At 36.6% G+C, this 15520-nt stretch overlaps 1 protein-coding gene across 1 annotated transcript in view; it reads right to left on the bottom strand.

Annotated features, from left to right (window-relative positions):
- Positions 1-5955: 5955 nt before the first annotated feature.
- The window catches only part of LOC108355674 (lysosome membrane protein 2), a gene marked incomplete at its 5' end in the record, with an annotated part of 259295 nt that continues 249730 nt past the window's right edge, over positions 5956-15520 (bottom strand). Inside the window, one exon of the mRNA XM_017606824.1 lies at positions 5956-6425. Coding sequence (XP_017462313.1) covers positions 6169-6425 — 257 coding nt within the window. The remainder of the gene's footprint in view (positions 6426-15520) is intronic.

The following is a 15520-nucleotide window of genomic DNA, read 5'->3' on the forward strand; positions in this document are numbered from 1 at the left end:
GGATTATTTTTACTACTTTTTGGGTACTATTTCCAATACATACATATATCAGGGTGTGGGGTCCACCAGTTAAATGAAGCTTGATCAATAAAATATTTTTTCTGTAAACCAGTGTAATTACAGGGTCATTTTTTCGCTCAAAAGAAATTATTATTACTTAATTTTGATTTTTTCGATCAAATATATTGATTTTAATAATTACTATTCAGTTGTATTTTTCTACCTTAAAATTATTATTTGTAAAACTTAAAGGCCACACGGTCGTACCCCAACATATGATGATGGTTAAAACTTAAAAAATAAGGACTATTTTCCGTCTTTCATTTATTCATTTGAAAACAAATTAAATTATACCGTTCTCTTATTTAATTATTCTTAAAATTACAAAAATGACATTAGCCCTTATGGAATTTTATTTGAATTTTTTCCTTAAGTTCTGAAGTACATGTATATGCGTACTTAGTTTTTAAATATCTTAAGTTTAAAGGGATTTTCATTACGACCTTTATTTTCGTTAACATTTTAAAATTATATTTCTGAATTCTATCAGTAATATTATAAAATAATTATGCGTTTAAATTGTTAGACCAAAGTACATTATCGTAGCCATCCGAGGCACTGCTCCAATAATCTGTTGGATATGTATAGTATATATTTTACCAAAAATTTACTTACAAAATCACAATTATTGGAAATTATCGCTAAAATTTTCCAATGAATTTGAAACGAAAATTCAAAGCAAAAGCGAAACAAAGAAACAGTTACTACGTTTATACGTAAGCTATTTGCAAATAAAAATATTTTGCTAATACCTAACTCAATGTTTATTCGATGGCGAAAAACTCTTTTTTAATTTTGCCTGATTATAAAAAATCGAAAAAGAAAATAAAGTTAACAAGTAAGAAAGTCTAAGTTCGGGCGGAGCCGAACATTAAATACCCGGCGCAAGTATTAAATATATGTTTTCCACCTTTCCTAAAGTTACCGCTAGATGGCAAGCCGGGGTGTATCAATTTTGAGTAAATTAGCGTCCTTAAATTTCGAATTATTGAAGTTTCAAGCATTTATGAAATTTACCGTTATATAAAAAGCGGCCATAATTTTAGTCCGATTTCAATAATTTTCAACGTTTTGCTTATATGTGGCAAGCACAATAACCACACCGAGTTTGGTACAAATTGGTAGAACGGTTACCGATATACATATATGTGATCATAAGTGGGCGGTGCCACGCCCATTTTCCAAAATTTTACCATAAACGTATTTCTTGGTAAAGAATTGTTGCAAGCATCAATTTTGAATAAATTAGCTTCAATATTTACTGATTTATCGAAGATTTTGTATTTCTCTAAATTACCGTTATATGGGATGTGGGCGTGGTTATTGTCCGATTTTAAAAATTTTCGGCGATTTTTTATGCTGTACCAAGGCCAACAACTGTGCCAAGTTTGGAAGAAATTGGTGCAGCGGTTACCAAGATATACACATGTAACCATAAGTGGGCGTGGCTACGCCCATTTTCCAAAAATTTATAATATTCTTATTTTTCGTCAGAAAATTATCACAAATATCAATTTTGAGTGATTTATCTTCAGTAGTTACTAAAATATCGCAGTTTTCGTATTTCTGGAAAATACCGTTATATGGGAAGTGGGCGTGGTTACTGTCCGATTTCGCCCATTTACCTACCTTGGATTAACAGAAACCTACATACCAAATTTCGTTGATATACATATCTCAATTTTTACTCGAGTTATCGTGTATACGGACGGACGGACAGACGGACGGACAGACAGACATGGCTTAATCGATTTCTCTATTCATTCTGAGCATATATGTATACATTTGTCTATATCTATCTCGATTCGTTTTGGCTGTTACAAACAACCGTTATGTGAACAAAATTAATATACCCTTGTGCACAAGTGGGCTCGGGTATAAAAATGGCAACGTCTTGATTATTAGAAGGCAATAAGATGACCATCGAAAAAGAAAATAAACCTAAGAATGGCGGCGTCTTGCGCTTATTTGCAAATAGTACCACTAGTCAATACTTATTTGCGTGATTTAGTTATTTGCAAATAAAAACATAGCTCGGCGTTTATACGGCAAAGTTTATAAACGTAGTAAGTGATACCTACGCATACTTTTTTTCACAAAATTGTCTGCTCCATTTTTTGTTCCATTTTTCCCAGAAATGAAATTGGAATGAATAGAGTAGGCATTACTCTAACGCTGGTATGCCGAAATTGCCAAATTACAACAACCACCCCCCTAAGTCACAACACCTTATTATTATTTCACCATGGGTCTATGTTATGTAGTTTGACTATTGCCAATTAAATCCAATGCTTTGTATTGCATGCGCTCCATGTTTTTCTTTTTTAATCTCATAAATGGTTTATAATGACTTTTGCCAAAAATTTCACAATCAAAAGTTATCAAAACAAATTCTATGGGACTGAGAAATATTATTTTCTAATTTTTAGTCCACTTATAAAAGCGTTGTATATTAAAAAGTTTTTTTTATGATATTTACTCCGAACTATATTTTATTTATATACCAAAATATTGTTAAAAACAAGAACTCTGGCGTTTTAAAGTATTTTCTGTTACTTATATTCATAGACTTGCTTTGAATAAAAGTGTACAGAAAATTACTGATTTTTTAGCATTAAAAAGTCTAACGTACTGAGTTCATGCATAAAAAATCTGGCAACCCTAATCTAACGTGAAGTATGTACAATTTTCTTTTGTTTTTTTAAAGCAAGAAGAATAAATAAAATCACGTTATATGTCCAAAAAATTAGTTTAAATATGCTACATTTGCTAAGTTTTAGGATATTTTCTGATATTTTTTTTTTAGATACTTATTTAAAAAAAAAACTTATTTTTATTTATTTTTGGTTGTGAAGCTAAGAAGAGCGATATGGATAGTTAATCGCATTAATATAAGTTCAACTGAATCTCTTTTTCGATTAGAGTTATCATTATTACAAACAAACTTTTAAATTTTTAGTAAAGAAATGTATTTGAAAATTCGAAAAAATCGAGTTAAATCGAATTTACTCCTTCAAATTTCGAATCGAATAATCGAATGGTTGGGCAATATTCGAAATTCGGAAAAAATTGAATTCCAACCCCCCACTACCCATCCCTAGGAGCGATGCGAGCTAAATGACATACAAGTGCTTTCTGTCAAAATAGCTTTTCATGACGAGTGGTGAATGGGAGAGCTTTTTTCTAAGACTTTTGTGCTAGATTAACAAAAGTCTTTCCAACTATCTTGCCTTCTGTCTTTCATTTGTCTTACGAATGACTATTTACTTTCTAAGCCAGAATTGACCTGTAAATCGACTTTTACCGGAGCGGAGTCCGAACACTGGCAGGGAACGTATTTTTCAATTTTAACGCTAATGACCCACGGATGTCACAGTGTTGTATCAGACCTTTGACGTGGTTTTGAGTTGGTTTTGATGAAAAAACTAAATAGAACAAGCAGGCAGAGGAGAGGAGAGATATAAAAATTTTCAAAAAGCGCAGTAAATCTCTCTCGGAGTGGGGTCCGAACACTGCAGTGAATTTATTTTTCCAATTTTAACCCTAATGACCCACAGATGGCGAGAAAATCACAGATTTTCGACGTGGGCTAAGAAGGTTGCAAATTCGCAGGGGGCACTTTATAGGGGTCTTCCCTTAAACTCGTAAAAGCCTCGTAAACCTCGTAAATTTACGAGCCTCGTAAAAGAACTGTCAAAATTTGTATGGCGCTCTATTTACGTGCCCCTCGTAAATTTACGAGGCAAATTTGATGCGGAAACGACCTCTTAAGCTTCAGTGTTGCCGAGGGGCCGAAATTTTTATACTAAAATATATGATCAAATAATGAAAATAAATGAAAAAAATAATACGCGAATGAAATGAATGAATTTCATTCACTAACTGTATTGACCTAGGTTTTCTGCTTATTTTCGGTATTTTTGATTGTATTTTAGCCAAGAGTGATAAAGATGGCGGGATGTTATGGAAAACAAACAAACAACGAAACAAAAATTTCTTCACAAAATCCTGGTTTATCTGTCAAACAGTCACTTTACGCACCTATTTAAATCTTTTCGCAAAGGGCGTTCCCATAAAAGCCTCGTAAACTTACGAGTTTTACACAGTTTAAGACTTTACGAGTTTAAGGGAATCCCATAAATGATTTTTTTCGTCATTCCGTTATTCGAAAAAATCTTTTTGATAATGCATAGGTTTTGATAATGACCAGGTTAGTTAGTAACCAAAAAATATGTATTTAATAAAAAAACTTCAACAACAAAATGTGGCTTTCCGACCATACTGAATGTGCGTTTATTGCTTTTAAATTTTTGATTTAGGTAAATAAATACTTAACAAATAACCACCCTTCATTTCACAAAGGTAATTTTTGGAATTTTTTTTATATTTTGCAAAACTTTTCAAAAGGGTTCGCATTATTGATTTTAGGAAAAACAGGCCCATTTAAAAAATTTTACGATAAAAAGAATATTAGTTTTTTTTTAAGTTAACTTACCTTTTATTAAAATACAAGATGGCAATTGGTCCCTTTATTTATATACAATTCAATCTCAAGCATGATAAAAAAGAACAAAAAATAAAAAAGTTTCTCCATGTGGAAAATATTGCAACTTTGAGCGGTTCTACCTCCTTGACTTTAATCCATGTTTTACAAAAATTATATTTTCGTAATTCCTTAAAACTCTTAATTAAATGAAGTTACTCACTTTATCGAACGCATTCATGCAATTTTTGATTTTTGAAACGTTTTTGCGTCCGATAACAGTAGGTATTCAAAATTTTCTTCGAAAATGTGGTCCATAACTTCTATAGATATTTTCGAAAATGTTGATCTGTATGGGACCCGTTTAAATTTTATCTGAAATTGTCGTGCAACGGTTGCCATCCCATGTAGTAGTTTATTTTTTTTTAAGTTAAAGATAGCTAATGTGTGTATCGTATAAATGTATAAATATATATATTTGAACTGACTTAAACGCTACTAAAGTTATATTTACATAATTTTATTTTTATAATATTATTTCTTAATATGTAAATATATGTATTAGCGTGGGCTGAAAATCCGCTTTTTTGGAATTTTGATTGGTAATCGCAAAAATTTTTTTCATTATGCTGAAAAACAATCTGTGTGAAAGATGACCATTTTTGGTCAATATCTTAGGCTTGCCCAAGTCCATCAAAGTTCAATGTTTTCAAAAAATAAGAATGAATAAATACATTAATTAATATTTTTTTTTTCTAAAATTGAAGATATCTTCGAAAGTATTATTTCTACATAATTTGGTATATGGACCTTTTTTGTAGAGAATCGAAGTAAGCTACGAAAATTGTTGTTGCACTTGAAGTTTGATGGACTTGGGCGAGCCTAAGATATTGACTAAAAATTGTCGTCTTTCACACAGGTTGTTTTAAGAGCACAATGAACCATATTTTTGTTATTACCAATCAAGATTCTAAAAAAGCCGATTTTCGGTCCACGCTAATATGTATGTATATTACACCGTGGCAAAAAAAAACATATGACTCAAATTTTAGCATTTGGTATAGTAATGATCCTCCATGAATCTCTCCTCTCTAGGACGATTCTAAGAGCTCCCGCGTCGATCCTTTAGTTTTCCCATAGAAATTACACGTAAGAAAATGAGTTCTTTCCTCTTGAGGTCAATATAATTTTCTGGGATCAGTGAAAATGCTCGAAACTGTAAGAATACATTGATCACATTCCATTTAAGTATTGTGCATGCTCAGATTCCTTAAATTCAAAAAAATTTGTTTGGTATATACTAGATTTGAACCAAATATAAGGGATAATTCAGGAATTTAAATAATCTGGGCCTGCATAACACTTAAATGGCATGTAATCGATGTATTCTTACAGTTTCGAGTCATTTCATTCATCCCAGAAAATTATATTGACCTCAAAAGGAAATAACTCATTTTCTTACGTGTAATTCCTATGGGCAAACTAAAGAATCGACCTGGGGCCTCTTAGAATGGTCCTAAAGAGCGGAGATTCATAGAGGATCATTACTATACCAAATTCAAAAATTTGAGTCTTATGCCGGTCGCATTGCAGGATTTTTTTTTTGACGCGGTCTAATGTATATTTTAGGCATCGTTTTTACTTTGAATCGGTACCGGGTGCTGCCTCCGCTTTTGTGTTAGATTATAAAATCCACCAACGATGAGTGCAAATGAAATTATACAAGCAAATAGTGTTCCATATTTCAGTGCATATTGTATTGCGTTCAAACCAAATGTACTTATATAAAGATTTTCAATTATTTCATCGGTGAAGTCACCTGACGTTATTTCAATCCATATCAGCGGTAAGATAGTTGACACCTTTATTCGATCAATTTTATCTGAAAATATTATGGTTTGGTTAATTAAATGTGACATGAACAAGCGAGAAAATATTCATTTCATAATTTCAAAGCTTATGAGAACTCAAATAGACTTCATGCCGAGCTCTTAATACGCATTTACTGTTTTCGATATTTGTTTTTTTTTTGTAATTCCTTGTTACTCGGATTACCTTCAGGCATTAATTTTATTATTATTATTACAACGCTTTTATCAACTTGCAATGTTGTATGTCCAGATTAATGTGACCAACTTTTTCATATCTCAAAGAAGTACAGGTTAGGTTGGGCTAAGTTAACGCCGCGAGCCTGTTACGAAAGTTCGAATGCGGCAAATTTCGATCCATAAGAGCTCAGTGTTTGTTTAGAAGTACGAGCCAAAATGCTTCCATCTTAGCCTTACGAAGGTTGAGCAGTCTAAAAGAAAGTGTGGAGATGATCCACCCCATCTTCTTCTTGACAGCTGATACGAAAGGATCAGTCGAAATTCCTATTCTCACAATGTCCTCTCAGAACCCCAATCACTAGCCCTTGAGAGATAAGCTGTTTTAAAGTGCCCTATAAAAAAAATTTCTGCAGCAACGAACCGTCTTCCCTTCCTTTTTTATGTTACAAAATGACCCGGGCTCCTTGAAACAATATAGGCATAAATCTGGTTTCCTAGAGCTAATGAACTAATTTGGGCGGGAGACCACACCTTTTACCGATAGCTCCCCTACAGCGGTACAAGGCAACCGACACCTTTCCTACCCTTTCCTCAATGTTAGGCTACTACGACAGCCGCCGTTGATTTCCCTCCTTGTTACCTGCCTCAGGTAACCTTGAGCCAGATCAAAAAGGGTGTATAGAAATCGTCCCTTAACCAAAGTTCTACATCATCTACATAGGCGATCACCCGACAGCCCACTTTTTCCAGTTCCTCTAGAAGGTCGTTTACAACCGCAATCCAGAGCAGGGGAGGGAGAACACTACCTTGTAGAGTGGTCCTGTTGGCTCTGCACTGAGTGCAGTGCACTGAGTGCAGATGCTCCCCCACTACGCCGCGACAGTTCTGTCATGAAATGAGCTTATTAGGTTGGTTTCAACCCCTAGATTATGAATATACTTGACTATTGCCTCTGCAGTGACATTGTTAAAGACTCCTTCGATATCGAAGCCCCTACTGCATAATCTTCATGCGTGAAGGCTTCCTCTGAGCACTTTAGCAATGTGCGCAGTGCGGTATTTACCGACCTCTTCTTGCAATAAGCATATTGAGCTCTTGAAAGAGAGTCACCAGGAATCGCATTTCTTATGTACAGGTCTTTCAGTCTCTCTAGCCTTTTTAGCAAAAAACGAAGAGTGTGATAGGCCTAAAATCCCTAGGGGAAACATGAGAGCCTTTTTCGGCCTTCGGGATTAACGCAAAAATGACTACCCTCCAAACCTTGCGGATGTACCCGGTCCTCACGCAGTTCGCATAGAGCCTTTGCAGGTTCGCAGGTCATCGGTCCGCGGCGACTTTAATGGTTTTAACGAATTTATCGCCGAGGCGATATGTGACGATCGTCCAAAAGATCGGAGAAGTACAGTNGCATTTCTTATGTACAGGTCTTTCAGTCTCTCTAGCCTTTTTAGCAAAAAACGAAGAGTGTGATAGGCCTAAAATCCCTAGGGGAAACATGAGAGCCTTTTTCGGCCTTCGGGATTAACGCAAAAATGACTACCCTCCAAACCTTGCGGATGTACCCGGTCCTCACGCAGTTCGCATAGAGCCTTTGCAGGTTCGCAGGTCATCGGTCCGCGGCGACTTTAATGGTTTTAACGAATTTATCGCCGAGGCGATATGTGACGATCGTCCAAAAGATCGGAGAAGTACAGTACCTGGGAGGAGATTCTGTAACCATTTAGCGACAATTTTCCAATCGTTATCGTAATTTTTCACGCAACACTATTTATATTCTAGCGATCCGAAAATTGTCGCTAACTGGTTACAGAATCTCCCTCCTGAAGTACAAAATATCGCAAAGAAGTACATTTGACTGTACTTCGAAGTACGAAGTACAAAAGCATAAAAAGAAGTACTGTACTTCCGAAAGAAGTACGGTTGGTCACATTAGTCCAGACCACCATACTATAAATATAGCAAAGGTATTTATGGCAAACCTAGTCTAGATATCAACCTAGTCGTAGGTATCATATCAAAGCCATACAGTTAGAAAAACTCTAGAGATAGATGTCGCCTCGCCAGAAGAAGTTAAAAATATGCACTACATACGCTACAGCGGAAATGGTCGACACGCCATTTCTTTAAATGAAATTAATTGCTGCTATATGTATGTATGTACGTATGTATGTTTATACTAAATGTGAGCAAACAACATTTTGCTTGCATAGTCTTCTGTTCTCTTTTCACTGCTAGTTGAATTATTTTAGTATCTATTGCAAAATTTTATACAGGCAAGACTAAAAAGTATAAAATAAATAAAAAAAAACTTTTTAATGTACCACGCTTTTATAAATGGACTAAAATTAGAAAATAATATTTCTCAGTCCCATAGAACTTGTTTTGATAACTTTTGATTTTGAAATTTTAGCAAGTCATTATAAACAATTTATGAGATCGAAAATGAAAAGCGTGGGGCGCATGTAATAGGCCTGAAATTGAAGAGTAATATATGTAAACATATATGTGGGTATATTAATAACGACCGCTTAAAATCGATCTCAAATTTGTACTTTCGCTGTAGAAATTTTAGGTCTATGTTATGTATGTAGTTTGAATATTGTCAATTAAATCTAATGCTTTGTTTTGCATGCGCTCTACGTTTTCCGTTTTCAATCTCATAAATTGTTTATAATGACTTTTTCTAAAATTTCAAAATCAAAAGTTATCAAAACAAATTCTATGGGACTGAGATATATTATTTTATTATTATAACGCTTTTATCAACTTGCAATGTTGTATGTCCAGACCCCCATTTATACTAGCTGCATTTTTTTGTAAGCGAGCGACAAAAGAACGCTCAACTCGGGTAAAATAACCTTTTAGCTACTTAAGCAACCCTGTTGGTAGCAGGCAAGAAAATGTGATTAGTTTAACGGGATTTAGATACAAAAACCAATTTAAATGAGTAATTCTGCGAGGTATTTGCGTAATATATGTACTCTTTTAAAATATAAGTCACGTATAAAAGGAAGCAAAAAGGAAGCAAAAATTTGCCTCTCCACTTTCCCAATAACAATTCACAATAGAGCAGTTTTTTCGCTTACCAACACTAGCCTTCAGGTCGCGTATTTTTTAACTGACCTGGCTGAGCTCGGATAAATAGGCGAGTTTGTGTTGTTGCTTTGCATGTATTTCGTCATTTAAGCGAGTGTTCTTTTGTAGCTCGGTTGCAAAAGAATGCACCTACTATAAACGTAGCAAAACTATTTATGGAAATTTCTAGATATCAACCTAGTCTAGATATCAACCTCGTTGTAGGCATCATATCAAGGAGATACAATTAGAAGACTCTAGATGTCGCCCCGCCAGAAGAAGTTAAATATTGCGCCTAAATATATGCACTATTTATATACGTCACAGCGGAAATTGACGACATGCCATTTCTTTAAATGAAATAAACTGCTGCTATATGTATGTATGTACATATGTATGTTTATACTAAATTTGAGCAAACAACATTGTGCTTGCATAATCTTCTGTTCTCTTTCACTGAATTATTTTAATATCTATTGCAAAATTTTGTACAGACAAGATTAAAAAGTAAAAAATAAATAAAATAAAAAAAAAACTTTTTAATATACAACGCTTTTATAAATGGACTAAAAAGTAGAAAATAATATTTCTCAGTCCCACAGAACTTGTTTTGATAACTTTTGATTTTGAAATTTTAGCAAAAGTCATTATAAACAATTAATGACATTGAAAATGAAAAGCGCGGGGCGCATGTAATACACTTGAATTGATATGAAAAGTAACATATGTATGTATGTGGGCATATAAATAACGACCGCTTAAAATCGATCTCAAATTTGTACTTTTGCTGTAGAATGTTATTTAGTTTGACTATTGTCAATGAAATCGAATGCTTTGTACTGCATGCGCTCCACGTTTTTCGTTTTCAATGTCATAGATTGTTTATAATGACTTTTGCTAAAATTTCAAAATCAAAAGTTATTAAAGAAAATTCTGTATGACTGAGAAATATTATTTTCTACTTTTTAGTACATTTATAAAACCGTTGTATATTAAAAAGTTTTATTTTATTTTATTTATTTTAAGTAAAGTTGATAAGAGTTGCACTTTTTACTTATCAAAAAAAACTTATCAGCTTACAAAAAAATTAGTAACTGACAAGTTTTTTGGATAAGTCGATTTGATAACCATTGTACAGCCAATTTCTTTTGCTCTTCAAGTAGGGAGCTTTTGGAATAATGTCCTTAGCTAAAATTATTACCGTTTCTTAATGGAAAACGAAGGCTTAGCAAGCCCATGTGCGATATTATAAACATTTTCAACTTCTCTTTTTTCATACTATGTCGCGCGCACAAAGCAAAGCCAATAAATTGGCTGTCNACCGGCCAAAACTAACTCAAAATTCGGATTCAGCGGGTCGAAAAACATGCCCGTAGGTAGGTGGCGTCCGGTGTACAGAACAAAAATTTTTTTTTGTGTGCCGGTGAAATTATTAAGGAAAAAAGTAAGTCCGTCTTGACTATCATATGTATGTTTATATAAATAACTATATTTTTCTACATTTTTGGTTAATTTATTTGGATCTTTCTAAAATAATTCAGTATCAAAAACACAAAAACCACATTGCATTAATTGAATGATTTCCGTACCGATTAACAAATTGGTACTCAGTAACCTTAGGGGAGTCTATGTTTACCAAAGTTCCATCAATACACCCTGCGACTTAAGGAAATCTACCAATGTTGAAAAATTGTGTGGCAATATTTTGCGTAAATTCCGGTCAACAAATGGTTTCATCCATCAATTTGTTTATCACGGCATTTGCCACTTGATGAATTACTCTACATACCGCTAATTTGTGGACCCCATGCATTTGAGAAATTCCATGCTATTGGCTACCATTGCCTAACCAGTGCAGAGTCGATAATAGTTGCTGCAGCGGACTTAAGCCATTATTACGCTCACTGTTATATTATAGGTTCGCTCAAAATTTTAATAAAATTTTTTTCAATTTGGCTACGAGATAGCCGAAATTTTTCTACTACCCCAATATGCAAACTGTTGTTGATTTGTTCTTTTTTGACACGCCTTTTATTATTTGCAAACGTTCCTCCTCTAATAAATTTAATATTTCGAATCGAAGCATTTTTTGTGTAAATATTTTATCGAATCACGATCGATTAATTCATTCAGACTGAATAAATGTAACTTATCACTGGTATGATAGGTAAAATCATTTTTAGCAAAATAATGCTAAAGTTAGCAATATGAAATATGACAAGTGATAAATAAAAATTTTTGGTGCAGCAAAAGGCTAATAAATTTTGATAATTTGCATAATTTACCACTTATCTGCTAAAATCTTTTCATTTAGCATTTAAAATTTTGGTGCAACGCTTATCTATGATTTTGAGTGATATTTTACTTATCAATACTCATTTGAGTGACATTTCCTTATCATGTTGGTGAAACACAAAACTTTGCGCAAGCTCGATAATTTGCCAAAATGCCAATGATAATTCGCTGGAGTGCAATGGGGTATAGTCGTTGTGCTGTGTATGTAGTTACAGTTGCACGGCTATACTCAACCCCGACTCCTGCGTCCTCGTTCGCGCACTCTGGGCAACGTGGNACCCATGTGCGAGATGCGGTAACCAATCCGAGTGGAGCCTTGGGTCACGGCAGAAAGAGAGGGGCTTCGGTGGGGCCACTCCGACTTATTCGGTTTAAGGGCTCACTGAAGTCTGCAGTGCGCTGTCCCCGCCACGATATCAAAATCGTGCTTGGCGACTTCAATGCCAGGGTGGGCAAGGAAAGGATCTTTGGAACCACCGTCGGAAAACTCAGCCTCTCCGACGAAACGTCCGACAACGGACTGAGGCTGATCGATTTCGCCGGGGCCCGAAACATGGTAGTATGCAGTACTAGGTTCAAGCATAAAAAGATTTATCAAGCTACGTGGCTGTCTCCCGGATCGAAACCAACCAACCATGTTGTGATAGACGGAAGGCATTCTTCCAGTGTTTTGGACGTACGTACACTCCGAGGCCCAAACATCGACTCGGACTACTATCTTATTGCAGCCAAGATACGCACCCGCCCCTGTGCAGCAAAAAATGTGCGCCCGAATATGCAAGGAAGCTTAACGTCGAAAAGCTGCAATTTCAACAGGCAGCCATTGCATTTGCTACTCGACTCGCACACCTGCTCTCAGAGAGCACTCTTCAACAAACCGATATATGCGAGCAGTGGAACCACATTTAACGCTCACTAAGTACCGCCGCCGAAGAAGTAGCCGGATTTCAGCGAGCCCGAAAGAACAACTGGTACGATGAGGCATGTCAGGAAGCTGCAGAGAAAACAGATGCCGCCTACAGGGTCACGCTGCGATCGGGCGCAACGCGCGCTGTGTGGGGCCGCTATAGGGATCTGAAGAGGGAAGCGAGACGTATTTGCCGCAATAAGAAGAGAGAGGGTGAAATACGTGAGTGCGAAGAGCTTGAAATGCTGGCCGACAGGAAGAATGCCCGCAAATTTTACCAGAGAGTTAGGCGACTTACGGAAGGTTTCAAGACCAGGGCGTACTCTTGTAAGAACAACAATGGCGACCTAGTTACCGATGTTCAGAACGTACTTAAATTATGGAGGGAACACTTTCCACGCTACTGAATGAAAGCAGCACGGAAAATTGTGGAGAAGAAGAACCCGAGCCCCCAGTCGATGATGACCAGTCGATGTTCCTCCGCCTGACCATGACGAGGTACGAATAGCAATAACACGGCTGAAAAACAAAAAAGCTGCTGGAGCTGACAGCCTTTCAGCTGAGCTATTCAAGTACGGTGGCGAGGACTTGATAAGGTGCATGCATCAAGTGTGCTCTGCCCAATTCACAAGAAAGGCGACCCGCCATTCGAGCCAACAACCGCGGGATCAGCATAGGTTACAAGGTCTCATCGAGGGTGTTGGGTGAAAGACGCACCGTCAATGAACTGATTGGGCCTTATCAGCGTGGCTTTAGGCCTGGAAAATCCACCATAGACCAGGTATTCACAATACGCCCGCGAGAATAGAATCGACACTCACCAGCTATTTGTCAACTTTAAAGCCGCTTTTGGCAGCACTATAAGGAGTTGCCTATACGCCGCTATGTCTGAATTTGGCATCCCCGCAAAACTGATACGGCTATGTAAAATGACGTTGAGTAATAGCACCAGATCCATCAGAATTGGGAAAGACCTCTCCGAGCCGTTCGCCACCAAACGGGGCTTCAGACAGGGCGACTCTCTTTCATATGACTTCTTTAATCTGATTTTGGAGAAGATAATAAGTGCTGCAGAACTGAACCGCTCTGTAACAATTTACTACAAGAGCGTGCAATTGCTAGCTTATGCCGATGCCATCGATATCATCGGTATCAAAAACCGCGAAGTCTGTTCTGCCTTTTCTAAGTTGGATAAGGAAGCAAAGCGAATGGGTCTGGTGGTAAACAAGGACAAGACGAAGTATCTCTTGTCATCAACCAAACAGTCAGCATATTCGCGCCTTGGCACCCACGTCACTGTTGAGAGTTATAATTTCGAGAAAGTAGAGAATTTCTTTTACTTGGGAACCAGCACTAACACCGATAATAATGTCAGCATGGAAATCCAACGCAGAATCACTTGCCAACAAGTGCTCGTTTGGCCTGAGTAGGCAATTCAGGAGTAAAGCCCACTCTCGACGTACGAAAACCACACTCTATAAGTCACTCATCATGCCCGTGCTGGTATATGGCGCAGAAGCATGAATAATGACAACATCCGAAGAGGCGGTTCTTGGAGTATTNCCTCTCTCGACGTACGAAAACCACGCTCTATAAGTCACTCATCATGCCCGTGCTGGTATATGGCGCAGAAGCATGAATAATGACAACATCCGAAGAGGCGGTTCTTGGAGTATTCGAGAGAAAGATTTTTCAGAAGATTTGCGGGTCTTTACGCGTTGGCGACGGTGAGTACCGCAGACCATGGAACGATGATCTGTATGAGCTTTACAACGACATGGACATAGTGCAGCGAATTCAAATACAGCGGCTCCGCTGGCTTGGTCATGTCGTTCGAATGGACACCGAGGCTCCAGCTCTGAAAGTATTCAACTCGCAACCCGCTGGTGGAATCAGAGGAAAAGGAAGGCCCCCACTGAGATGGAAAGACCAGGTGGAGGAGGACTTGGTTTCCCTTGGCGTTTCCAATTGGCGCCAGTTGGCACAGAAAAGAATTGACTGGCGTGCTTTGTTGAACTTAGCCAAAATCGCTTAGGCGGTTGCAGCGCCAAATAAGAAGAAGCATATGGCCCAGGGATCAGACTTATCAATGGCTCATACTGTGCGTAAAAATCTCTAGAAACTATATACAAATTTGTTCTCGCGCGGGTCCTATGCTTTTTCAGTGGATCTACACAACATCTCTGATTATGAACTCGTCTTTCAATGTGTTTTGTGCAGAAGAATTTCTACTAATTGACCTTATGAACAATCACTGTCACCAAATTTTAAGCTGCAATTCTCCGCTTCAGTCATATTAATTTCTATACCTGTGATGAAGATTTCTATGGCCGTGATGAAGATTTGTAGTTATGCTTACCAATTGCAATCACCGGTGAAAGTGAGAAAGGAAAATGACTATACGCGGTGCGATATGCTTAGCCGTAATTTTTAATCTGTTGTGTATTATCACGTTTACATGTATTTATACTTATGCTAGTACCGACGCGCAGGTCAGTTGTTTTTAAAATCTTATGTGTACTTATCTACTTTTAACAGAACAAAAGAAGGAAAATATTTATGGTTTCGGGACTATTTATGTATATTTAGTTCCCTTGTTCTAATTTTTGCTGATACTCGTAAGATATATATTTATACACATGTGCATACTTA

Source organism: Rhagoletis zephyria, unplaced genomic scaffold (assembly GCF_001687245.7).
Source record: "Rhagoletis zephyria isolate East Lansing unplaced genomic scaffold, Rhagoletis_zephyria_1.1 Rzeph_scaffold_00168, whole genome shotgun sequence".
Classification (NCBI taxonomy): domain Eukaryota; kingdom Metazoa; phylum Arthropoda; class Insecta; order Diptera; family Tephritidae; genus Rhagoletis; species Rhagoletis zephyria.